At 43.4% G+C, this 12,508-nt stretch overlaps 1 protein-coding gene across 5 annotated transcripts in view; it reads left to right on the forward strand.

Annotated features, from left to right (window-relative positions):
• Positions 1–12,508, forward strand: part of ANKRD17 (ankyrin repeat domain 17) — a 94,620-nt gene that overhangs the window by 18,349 nt on the left and 63,763 nt on the right. Inside the window, exon 1 of one of the 5 annotated variants that reach the window (XM_037392163.1) lies at positions 2,441–2,523. The exons of the other annotated variants lie outside the window; for them this stretch is intronic. Within the exon in view, the coding sequence (XP_037248060.1) occupies positions 2,491–2,523 (33 nt within the window). The 5' untranslated portion in view covers positions 2,441–2,490. Of the gene's footprint in view, positions 1–2,440; positions 2,524–12,508 lie in introns of those variants that run through there. 5 annotated transcript variants of the gene reach the window in all.

Raw genomic sequence — 12,508 nt, forward strand, 5'->3', positions numbered from 1 at the left:
GGTAGCTGCTTTATTTTTTTAATTTTTTTATAAAGGCATCCTTCAAGTTGGCAGGGATAGCTTTTGTACTTGGCCTAACATTTGTGTATAATTGCTAGGTTGCATGAGCACAGGATCAGTGGCAAGGGGCTGCTAAGGATATTATTACAAATGCTGACCTCAAAGTGCTGCTCCAGAGGAACCACAGAATTTTGCCTTGTGATTCTCTGGGCGGACAACAGTTTCTTACAGAAAGAAGGTTGTGATATGTATGGGTCTGTGTGATGCATTTCCCTCAAGGCAGCTAAGACTTCTACGGATCTTCTTGACTACCTAACTTCTAACTTCAGATTGCTGAGTTTTCTCATCCGTAGGTACGCGTGTCCTGTAAAATTTGATAGGAAGCCGGGAGAGTGTTACTAAAAGTGATCCTTCAGCAAGTACTGTTGAGACAAACCTAAGTGGGTTGAAGCCTATGGTAGATGTTGGCAAATGTTGCCTTGTCCTCAGAGTTAACTGCCTGTAAGGGGTAAGTCATTAGATTTATATATATATATATTGGTTTTAAGTTAAAACTAGCTGAATAGCAGATGAGATAGTAATGGCTGGATTTACCAGTTAACTCTTCCAGTATAGTACCTCTGGAAAAGAAACTTGACCATCCAAATTCAGACTTTGGCAAGGTATTTGGCGAACAGCGTAAAAATTCTTCCACGATATGAGTTGTGTGGGATATATGAAGTTCTGACAACAGGCGCAAGACAGGTTATACAGTGTCAAAGATGAACAGCCCATAGAGGAGGTGCTCCTCGAATGAATTTTAGTAAAACAGTGTAAAATCTTGGATGTTACCAGAAGTGGAACAATGGTATGGACTGCCTGAGCAGGTGTAGAGTTTGTGTAAAATGAGGGACTTTCTGAGAGCTGAGTAGGATGTATTTCCAATTGGTTGGGGTTAAAGAACATGATTTTTAGCAGAAAACATAGCTGGTGCCTAAAACTTAGACTGATCAACTAGTAATTCTCTTTGTTTAGTAGTCAGTCTGGTAGGCTTTCTAAAACCAGGTAAGAATATTCTTGCTGTTAAGAGAGTATTTATTACACTTAGAGTGTTTTTTGGGAAAAGATGATGTTGATTAAAAAAGCAATTACTGCTAGCATTGCTTCCAAGTCAAAATGTGAATTTAATTCTGTTGGCCATTAGACCCTTTTGTGCTCTGCTAAAATGTGTTTGAGAGGAGGCTTTTGTGAGGTTGACATGATTTATTATGCTGTATTTTTTGAACTGGAAAATTAAATATTTTGAGAGCTGCAGATACGATTGCTCAATGACTTTGACCTGATGTATGCATGATGGGTATCACTGTCACCTAGTGTTTGAAGGAGCGTGTAAAATTTCATCTTCTTGGTCCATGTTATCACTTGATGTTTTGGGTGAAGCAGAGGAGGCATACAGAGCTGATGATGGTTCTCAAAACTACCTTGTGGAGACCTTGCTTGGCACAGCCAGTACCTTTGTTACTGGTGTCACAGGCAGTTTGTGGAATTCTTGCCACCGTCGAGCAGTGGAGGAGAAAGGGATGGGGTGGTTGGAACGCCAGTGGTTGACAGTGCAGCACTTAAGGTGGTTTAGTTGGTTTTAGGAGGTTTTGCTTATCATAGCACAGAAAATTGTGGGCCATGCCATAGATCTACTTAATCAAAGGGTTGGGGGTGTTTTTTGGGTACATCTTTGAGGAGTGCGCTTTGCAATCGAGAGCGGTTAGGATAGGATGGTTAAGGAAAACCACCTGAGAAGTGGATCTGTGAACTTCATTGGGTCAGAATATGTACCTTCAAGCATCTGCTGTGTTGCTGGCATGTACCCAGTCAGCCCCTTAGCACGGAGGAACTGGCAGCAGCCCCTGGCAGCCAGAGGAGACCTCGTGTTGGGGTCTCCCTGTTTTGGGGGCCACCGAGTGAGTTGGCCAAAGTCTTGGCAACACTTTGAAGCTCCTGGGAGTGTGTTTGTGTGGGCTGTGCTGGACCTGTGGGTGGTGGAGGAGGTAGGTGAGGAGAAGCACCAAACACTCAGTGGCAGGGGAAGGGTGGTGGAATGCATTATGGAAAACATAAAAAGCGTTAGGATTTTCTTTTCTTCCTTATTCTTTCGTCCTTTTTTTTTTTTTTTTTTTATGAATACTCAGGTGCCCTCCGGAGGCCAGAGTAGAGGGACCCCGAGGCGGAGGCGCTGGCCGGGGCTGCTGGCGGGGCGCTCCCTGGGGCGCGGAGCGTGGCCGCGCTGCCCCGGGGCCGCCGCCCCCCCCGCGCTCGGGTGGTAGGTGCCCGCCCTGCGCGGGGTGGAACAGTCCATTTCCTGTTCCCGTGCTGACAGCGGGGGGGAGCGAGCGTGCTGCTGCCGGGCGGCCGGCAGCCCGTCCGTCCGTCCGGCCCGGCGACGGCGGGGGGCGGGAGGGAGGCAGGGCGGGCATGGCCGGGCGGTGAGGCAGGGCGGAGGCGGCGGCCGCCGCAATGGAGGCGTACGTGTTGGAGGACATCCTGGAGGTAGGGGCGGGAGAGGGCCGCAGAACAAAGGGGTGCGCGGGGTCGGCAGGGGGAGGCGGCGGCGACGGCCGAGCCCCGGGAAAGCGCCTGGCCCGCGGGGAGCGCGCCTGCCCGCCCTCCCTTCCGCCGCAGGGCAGGCCGCCCCCGCCGCCCCCCGCCCGACCGGCCGGGGCTTGCCTTGGGAGGCCAGCGCACGGTCGGGGCCTAGGTGGGGACGCGGGGCCGCCCCCCGCGCCGCCGGGCCTTCTCCCGGCGCGGGGTCTGGGGCCGCGGGCCGCCGGGCCCTGAGGGCTTGGGGGGGGGGGGGGCGCCGGCGCCCTGCTGAGCGCCGCAGAGTCGGTGAGTGCCTGCTGGAGCCCCGGTGTGTGCCTGGAGCTGACACTGCAGGAGATTGCACTGGCTTCAGCCCTTGCTGCAGAACAACTGGCTGTCAGAACTCTTCCCCCACCTCCCGGTATTCCTGTTTCTTGCCCGGAGTATGTTGTTAGGCCTGGAGAATTTCTGTCACTGTGTTTTCAGGCGTCTTTTGAGTTTAGTCTGCATTTACTTCCTCAGCAGAAGTAGATCCCACATGATGAAATAAATGACATTTTCCCTTTCTTGGAGTGAGACTTGAAAAGACTGTTTCAGCCAGATGAGGAGAGGCCAGCATAGGAATCGTAAAGTGAAACTTCTGCTCAGGGATACAGACTTCTATTCCAGATTATCTTGGCTGTAGTAGTTCAAGGAAATATCTTTCTTTTTTGTTGTTGTTCCTGTGGGTTTTCTGTGTTTGCAAGCAAAACCGTGGTTTTGTTGCCAGATGACTTCTCAGAATATGTGTGTGTATTCTTTATTGTAACAAGAAGCTACAACCTTATTAGCTGCTGTTAAAATTTGAACAAAAAAGTGCTTTCAGTGATGCTTGACCTGTAGGCTTTTTTCATTAATGGCCATACTGACACTGCTCTTTACCTTCCTGTAAAATTTTAAATCAATAGAAATACTTGGTGACTTCCTCGTGAACCTTGGAACTGTGTAACATAATGACATCCACAATGTTAACACAGCTGCTCAGATAGTGCTTAAGAAACTGGTAGAGAGGTGTATGAGCAAGACATTTTTACCAGTGTCTGTTTGTGTGGCTGGGTTTCTTTGATGAGATAGGAAGACTAGAAGTGAACTGGGGTTTCTGCCATCAGGCAAATATTTCAGTACTTGTCTTACTGAATACTGAAAACTTTTTCTTTTTTTCCCCCCTTATTTTAACCAAATTGTCATGTGCAACTCCATAATATGTCACATTAATAAAGTAATCTGTATTTATTAATGGTCTTGGAAGGGCAGTTAGGAGATTAATTTTGTCAGTATAGCAATATTTTCAGTTTGTATGTGTGAACTAAGCAATTATATCTTGCTTCTCAGGGTAGGATGCATGGACTTTTCTTTCGATAGTTTCATCACATGTTCTCTTCCTGGTCATGAGACCAACTGTATCCAGATAAAACATCTTCCAAAATCAAGTATGGCTTGTCTGACTTAGCTGTGTTTAAACTATGACTGAATCAGTTGTTCATGACTCTGAAATACTCCTGGTAGCAGTGGAGGCTGTTTGTAATTTTGTAGTGCATTTGTAGAAGCAGTTTACGCTGCTTCTTGCACTGGTCTTGCATTCCCAGTATGAGTCTAGAAGTAAAACTGTTCCCTCAGAACTTCTTTCTATTGTAGCTTTGAATGGTGTGTTTATGGTGTGTGGGTTTTTTTCCTCACTTCAGGGCACTTCACCCCCCCTCCTGTGTAACAGTTTCTGATGTTCATTCAGACAGCAGCGTGAAGATTGAGAGAAGTGCCTTTGCTTAGGCAGGAGAATCTTTGTCTGGTCTCTGTTTTACTGGACAGACTTGGTACTACTTAGTATTTAGTTCAATTTGGAGAGATCGGTCCTTGCCTCTTCATGAAATCTTAAAGTATGTTTTCATCTCAGAGTTGGTTATAATTTAAAGCAGGAAGAAAAGGCGTTGTCTGTAGCCTGGTTATGTTGAGTTAGCATAGAGACTGAGGCTCAAACTGCGTTAGAGGCCCTTACTGCAAGAAGAGAGTGGGTGCTGCTGGGGCAAAAATCACTTCTGAGTTAAAAAGGTAGATTGTAATCAAGTAATTCATAGCTCGCATGTTCTAGCTTGCCCTAGTGTGAAGGCTGCTTTCTTGGGGAGAGGAAGAAACAAGATGAGGTAGAAGCATAGGCTGCACTTGATTCATTACTGAAGTTGAAGGACTCTGTTAGAAATAATCTTTTGCAATATTTCTTTCCTGTCAGAGGATAAAACTACGGTAACTCTTCAGCAAATTTAATGCAACTTCAGGTGGAAATGGTCATTGGCTTGGAGAGTTTCATGTGGTGTCCTGGCTCTTGTGTGTTTATGGTGCCTTCAAAGAAGGTGTACTTAATGTTGAACTTGAGCTGGCATCACTACTGTCAGCTGAAGATGAACATTGTCTTGACCCTGTTAATTGAATCTGGAATTGTAAGCGCCATGTGGGAATACAGTTGAATACGATTTAAGTACCGTGGGGTTAATCTGCAGTTAGCTTCTGCTCATTTGGTTCTTCTGATATGTGTATCTTGGCCATACTTCTTTTGCTGATATGTGACCTAACTGACAAAGAGGTGCTTTTTTTTGTTGGTATAACTTTTCAGGTTTTGGCTCATATGTGCTAGTGAAGGAATAATTATGCTGTACCTTAGGATGGCATTCACAGAGAGGAATAAACCTGTAGTTGTGGTTTTGATGCTTGAGTTAGTCAACAAAAACATTATCTCTTTTAGGAGGAAAGGAGTTATGTTTTGTCCTGGCAGGTGAGGATGTGGTCTGTATTGTCCTGTGTTGAACTCTGACTGACAGCACAGAAATCTAAAGAAGCTTGTGACAGCAGAGGGGTAAACTTATATTCCCTGTGTTGATTTGGGACTACTTAAGAGAAACAACCATGTGTTCTGACCTTCAGATTCTTTGAAAGCTTGTTTGTGCTTGACTTAAAAGAAGCAAACTGGAATACAACACAAGCCCACATGTGGTGGCTTCTTTATGTTCTTACTAAGTGCATTTAAAAAAATTTCCTTTAACTTTCTAGTTTAAGGTAAAGGTCTTCTACCTACCTTGAACTGAAACTCAAAATCATTGCAAACAAACTTACTGTGGTGTTGGGAGTATTTCCTGACTGCAGAATTTATTTTTATTTAGTACTAGAGTCATAGGGATATTTTAATAATCTCTAAGATTATACCTCAGTTGCTTTGTATGTAGCTGCCGTTGGTGTCTGTAAGAGGTGAGGTAATTTGACTGAATCGTGTATTAGACATTCAGTTGTCTAGTTGAGCCACAGAGAGGACAGTGGGGCATAGCTTACGTGGTGACCAAAAGCTTTATATAGAGGGGAGAGTACCCTGCTTGAATACACAGGTGCTTGATGGAACAATAATGGAAGGAAGAGCAAACATAAAATAGAAGAATAATGTCTATAACACGTGTTCAGAGATCAGGGAAGCCTCTGCAGTGCAATTGTTTTTAGCAGGCCAAGGCTTTTAATATTAATAAACTTTATAGTCTCTTGGTCTGAAGATTAAAATCAGGGTTCTAGTACAGTATTTCTGTTCTGGGTATTAGATCTTTTCCCATGTTTCAGCTCTTAAACAGGCTAATCCTTTCCCTGTTTTCTTTATTGTAGGTGGTTGGGTTTTTTTGTGATCTTGGGTGGTTTTGCTTATTACTTGTTTTCCTGACTTTTTAAAGAGTTTGCTTACCTGAAGTCAGCATTGGCTGCTGATGTGCTCCAGCATTTCCTAGTGCTTCATTGCAGTTCATACACTGTCAGAGCAACTTCTGCGTGCGTTATTTCCAAGTAAGTTGGAGCACTGCTGTAGTGTTCCTTTTATTAGGATATCATTACGGAGTCTGGGCCACATCTAGTCCCAACCCCAGATGGTGAATACTGGAAGCTTATGTTTCTGAATGGATCCAAGGTAGGAAAATTTCTGAGGTTTACTCTTAAGAAATGCTGAGCTAATGTCAACAAGAGGACCTCCACTTCAATGCTGTGAGGTCGTCCCCCACAAGGATTTTTAAAAGGTTGAGTTGAAGCTAGTCACAAGGCAGCAAGAATGCAGTATTCACCGTATGGATGGCAAGAGCTGGACTCTTACTTGGTGCGGTGCTGTGAAGTTGTGCTGTTGTCTGATAGTCTGCAGTGGAAATGAACTTTTTATCATGCTTCATGTTCTGCTGAAGAACATGACCGTACGATTTGTTAGTCATTTACATCTGGTCAGCGCGCTTCTGTCACTCAACAGCTAGCTGATCGTGCCATAGTTTGCCCAGACTTTAAGAAAAGCAGATGGTTTTAGTTGCTGTGTCAGGGTGTGGGACTAAATTGTTCTGAGGTGAACTCATGTTCCAGAAGCTCTCTGGATGAGTGAGAACTGAACGTAATGGAACGTGCCTTGTCTGAAGAATTGTTCGGGGAAGAAAACTGGCCTGAAGGAAAGCAAGCCAAGCATGCTAATAGAAGAGGCATTATTAATTATTAATAATTAACATTATTAATGTTAAAGTTCATCAGCCATCTTACATTCAGGAGGTAGCACTAATACCTGTAGTGAAGATGGAGTAGGAAGACTAGGATGCCAGAACTTGTGCCATATCGTTGTTGGCTGGTAATACCACATGAGTTTTAGGAAATTTTAAAGGAAAAACACTTTTTTGTCCTTATGAATAGGCTGGAGAAAAGAGGGGCTTTCTGAGCTTTTACTGGCTGAGATACTTATGCAGCTTCCTGATCTACTATGCAACTATTTATGTAGCAAAAACCTCTTTGTGCTGCTGCCATCTTCCCCCAGCTTGGTGGAGATGACAGAATGGTGTCAGTCTGACTTGAATAGCAGTGATGGCAGTGACCTAGGCTCTGGTAACTTGTGTGTTTGCAGCTTCATGAAGGTGAGCAGAAACGAGAGTGAACCTGCCTGGTTGATTCCCATGGGCTCTTTCTGTATTGCTGCCTAGTGCTTTCAGATGAAACATAGGAAGGTAATTTCCCTTCCCTTGAAACTGCTTTATCCCTAATACTACCTCCTCTGCCTGTTCCTGTGAGGCAAAGAGCTTAGAACAAGCCTGATGTTGAGTCTTCTAGAAAAGCAAATCCTATCTTTGATTTCTGTTACTTTCCCTCATCCAGTTAATTTGGTAAGACTGTTTTGCAGGGCAAGGAACTAATTTTCAGCTGCTGGGTCTGGGTTCCTTTGTGCGATGAGCAAGGCGTAAAAGCTGGTAGATGTGATTTCTTTGGGTCCGAAGCTGTTTCTTCTTTGACTTGCAGGAAGAGATTACAAGCTTGATGGTATAGTTGGAAACTTCTTGTTGTTTATGCTTTACTGCTTTTGTCTTTTTCAGTAATGGTTTGTTCTTGGTATAGTGGTATGAAAATGCAATTATTGTGTGAAAAACCTTTAAGGCAGCGAGTAACTTTGTACTGGGTAACTGTTGTTTGAAAGGTCAACGTTAATCAGTGATTGTGTCTGCCAGTGAGTGTCTTGCTAATTGGGATAACTTATCCAAGGCCTGGACTATCAGGTGGGATCAGATGATCTGCAAAGGTCTCTTCCAACCCAGGCTCTTCTGTCTTTTAAGCTGTTCATTCAAGTCAGGTACTTAATCAAAAACAGTAATGGAACTAAGAGACACGTTTTAACAGGTGGATTTATTTAGTGGTTCTCCCCCCCCCCCCCCCCCCCCCCCTACATCCTGTCCTTAAACTTCTGTAGAAATGTATAGAAAGAAAAAAAAAAGTTCTCACGGCTAAGGCGCTTGTCCCTTTTTTCCAGCATGTGCATAAAATATCTTCAGATCTTTGCCTTGCTGGAATTTGCTGGCTGTGTTGACTGATAGGAAGTCACATGCTCTAAAGCTGTAACTGACACTCAAAACAACCTGTTACACTGCCTCGGGATCAAAATTGTGCGAGAAGGAAACCTGGATAACCAGACCAGTATAGGTTCTCTTTAACTTTATGGCGACTACCTCTTGTGCTGCGCAGTAGTTGCAGAGTTTCTTCAACGCTGTTGCACTTAGAAATATTCCTGCCTAGTGGGTGATGGATTTGAAGGTCTTAGGTATTGTTCTAGGAAGAAATGTGTTGTTGCTACCTCTGTGTGGACAAGTGTGTTGTAATAGGAAAAGGAACTTTGTACTAGCAGTTTTATCTGTGATCTGAATATAGCTGAACATAGTTTGTGCTCATGGGAGAGAAGGAGAGGAAACAAGTCATGATGCAGCTTGTCCTACTGACAAGCTGATACTGGAGCTATGTTTGTGTAAATGTTGAATAAATATGCTAAAATATCTTTGTGGAGCAGATGTGATCAGAAGCATTAAGGAGAGAGCAGAAGTCAGAATTGTGGTAGCGATTTGAAGGAATGCGGCATGTGATTTTTGTATCTAACATGCAAAGGGAACAGTGAGAAGGACTCCACTCAAAGTGGCTGTCTTTCCTCTGCCCTTAAACCTTGATTTATTTTTTTTTTTTGTAGAACCTCTTTTCGATATGAGGGGGAAAAAAAGACATTTGGATTTAGTCAAATACTTATGCATTGCTTTAGCTACCTTCACAAGTCTGTTAATTTGCCATATGTAAAAACTGTTCAAATCTGTTCAATATGCAGAAGCTTTCAGTTGGGTGTGCCAAATAGAGCAAAAAAAATTAATATTGTAATTCATTTATTAGGTATGCCTAACAGCAGTTTGTATTGAAGGAGGAATTCGGGGACTATCAAGCCTGTCAGAACTTAACCAAATGAGTTGAAATTATTAGAAATAATTCCTTCTGTGCTCAGTTCCCCAGGCAGTAAGAATAGGAATTTTAATCAGATACTGAACTCTACTGTCTCCTACTGTAACTTTATCCTCTCACTTCTCATCAGAAGAGAAGATTGGTAAACTAGGCCATACAAATTCCTTTATTGAAAAAGAAAAAAGACTTGTAAATGTCAAAAAAGGAAAGGAGATCTATGTTGTTTCAGTTGGTTCTGTTTTGCTTTTTTGTTGGGGTCAGTTTTTATGTCTAAGTGTGGTCAGTTGTTTTGGGGCAGTTGCGTAGTTAATTTTCTGTTTAACTCTATAGGACAAGAATAAACAACAATAGATAAAACTGAAATGACTTGGTGATTGCAAAGCTCTTGACCCAACTAGTTGTATCTTCCCAAAATATTTTTGGCTAACTTCATAGATGTCTCTATATAGTACTTTGAATTGGTGATGCTGCATGATGAGATGTACTGAAGGGAGATTTCAGCAAGATAATTACATGGAGAAAAGTAGATGTCCTCTAAAGGATCCCTGGTTCCTGTTTTCCCCTCCCCTATCCTGATGGATTAAATTGGTTGCAGGCTGCAGAAATTCTGGAGGCAGTATACTAGCAAGATTTTAATTGTGATTGGTGCAAAACAAAACCCGGGATTTCTATAGTTTGCCCTGCTGAATGTCATGCAGGGTTTGATGTGCTTGGGATGAACCTTTTTCACTGATGTTGGCTTAAAGCACTTTCCTTAAGGAGCCATTCTGCAGTTTCCTGGCTCTGCTGGGATGGTGAACTTTAAGCAGTGGCACTGTGGCTGGTCTCTTTGCTGTTTCCTAGCTTTGGAAGTTAGGGCAGGAGGGAATGGTAGCTAAACCTGTATATGCTAAACGGTTGAGCAATTATACTTAAACATGGAGGAGCATTTGCTATGTCTCAGTCTTTTTTATTGGTAGAGAAGTGTTTGAAAACGGTCCTTCTAGTAACTAAGTTTCCCCATATTGTTTTTCTTCTGGATGCTAATGCACATTAGAAACATCTCTTTGCCTGTTGGTCGCTTAGTGTAGCATGGCTTGATTAAAGCAGCTACCACCTAGGGTCAAGAAAGGTTAATTGTGGGATGTCCGTAATGGTTTCTTGGGTTTTTTAGTCCCTGGAAGAGCAGATTGCGAAAAGAAGAGAGGACAAAGAAGGGGACGGAGAAGCCTTGTATTTCTGTGGTGACCTGTACAGTGGACTGATTCTCTGATGACTTTGATGGGAGGAGAAAGCTGTGACTCAGCTAAGCTACACATTGCATTGAATGAAGAAAAGATTTGTACTAGCATTCTTGCATTTTGTTTTACATTGCTGCGCACAACTTGATACTGTGTTGCTGTGAACAAGTCCATGCGCACATCAGTGTTTCATTCATGCCAAAGGAAATTCTGAGTTGGACTCAAACAGAAAAGCTATTTGTGTGTTCATCCTGTCCCTCCTCCACATGTCCTCGTTCCCTTCTGCTGCTTCATCCTTCATTGCAGAGCACTTGCTGTTGTGAAGACCAGCCATGCAAAACTGCTTACAGAAGGGAATGATTTCCTGCCAAATTTGTGTAAGAAAACATGTGGGCAGCTTTAAAACTATTTCTGTTTCAAACCCAACTGGTGTTAATGCAGTTCAGGCCACTTGCGCACCATGGTTTATGCTCAGTAGCCACAGTGAATGACAGAATAAATTTGTGTGTCCTTTTGGTAACTGTGGACCTTATGCCTGAAATGCACATGCAGGAGTATGTGCAAGAGTGATCGGAATTGAGAATCTGAGAGGATACTTTGGGTTTTTTTTAACAGAAATAATGAGGAAGAAATACATAGCTTAGATGAAAAGGAAGGGGTAGTGCTGCTAAACATAATTCATTCATTGAGGCTGGTGAAAATACTGTTTATCCAAAATGGTTACCTGATTTTTTTTTTTCACCACCACATACCCCCCTCCCCCAACCCCCGACTTTTATTCTCTGGTGGTGTCTTACAGGAGAAAAACTGTTCTTGAGGGAGTATAGGTTATACATAGTGGGCAAAACAAGCAGACTGGAGTGGGAGGCAAACAGCTTTTCTTTCTTGCTGTGTTGGGAGAGATGGATGTCTGCCATTGACATGTCTTTTCCTCTAAAGCAGATCTTCATTTTTCTGAGCTCAAGCAAAGAGACAGTCTGCCACCATGGAGGGGACAGATAGGGAGGGGTTGGGAGTGTTGTGTGACACTGTGGTGCACAACAGGGTTTCTTCAGTCCCTGGTGGTGGTGTGGTCTCTTTGTTTTGATTTGTACCCTTCCCAACATTGTGGCAGAGGTGGCCAGGAGAGAGCTGGTGGGTGTATGCCTCACCTGAGGCTGAGAAGGCCTCTGCCACACTTTGTTTCCTACACTTCATAGATGCACTGTACTGCTTCCACAAAACACAATTTTGCTGCCCCAGGCTTTATATATCATCCTTCAAATGGCAAATTTTAAGTTGGCTGTTGTTACTGAAGCTTTATGCCAACTTCCATGTCAGCTTCTATTAAGAAGAGAAAATGGGATGCTTTGGGGGGAGACTTAAGTCTGTTACCCTCAGTATGTTCCAATCAAAAACATAGGGCTTGGTATCAATCTTTGTTACTGTGCAAGTGATTTGGTAAAAAGTCTCTGATAGTTGTATACCATGATTTCAGTGTAACTGCCACAAGTTTCTTGTAGGCCTTTTTAACAGCTGATGCAATGGAAGTGTGCAGTTCATAATCTATATTCAAATAAGCCTTAAGTACTTTAAACAACAGTTTAAAGTAAATAACTGGAGTTCTTACAGTACCATTAGTGCAGGTTTGTGAAGACATACCTGAAAAAGCTGGCTGGTGCTGTAACCCCCTAGCGCATAGTCATTTTGTGCCTCCTCTTGACGGGTGCTCTTGCTGTCCTGCTTCTGGTTCTCCTTGAAGAGAAGCTGGTTTCATGCAGGACACTATCAAAATACTGCACTTCTGCTATGATTTCTCCAGGAAGCAGTTTGTGTAGAAGTCTGGCATGTATCCTTGATCCTGACCAGAAAAAAAAGAGGGGGAAGAAAGCAAGCTGTGAACATCTCTTGTTTCTTACTTGATGCTACTGTGATTTTGTACAAGGGTTTTTAAGGTTTTGAGACAT

This window comes from Falco rusticolus, chromosome 1 (assembly GCF_015220075.1).
Source record: "Falco rusticolus isolate bFalRus1 chromosome 1, bFalRus1.pri, whole genome shotgun sequence".
Classification (NCBI taxonomy): Eukaryota; Metazoa; Chordata; class Aves; order Falconiformes; family Falconidae; genus Falco; species Falco rusticolus.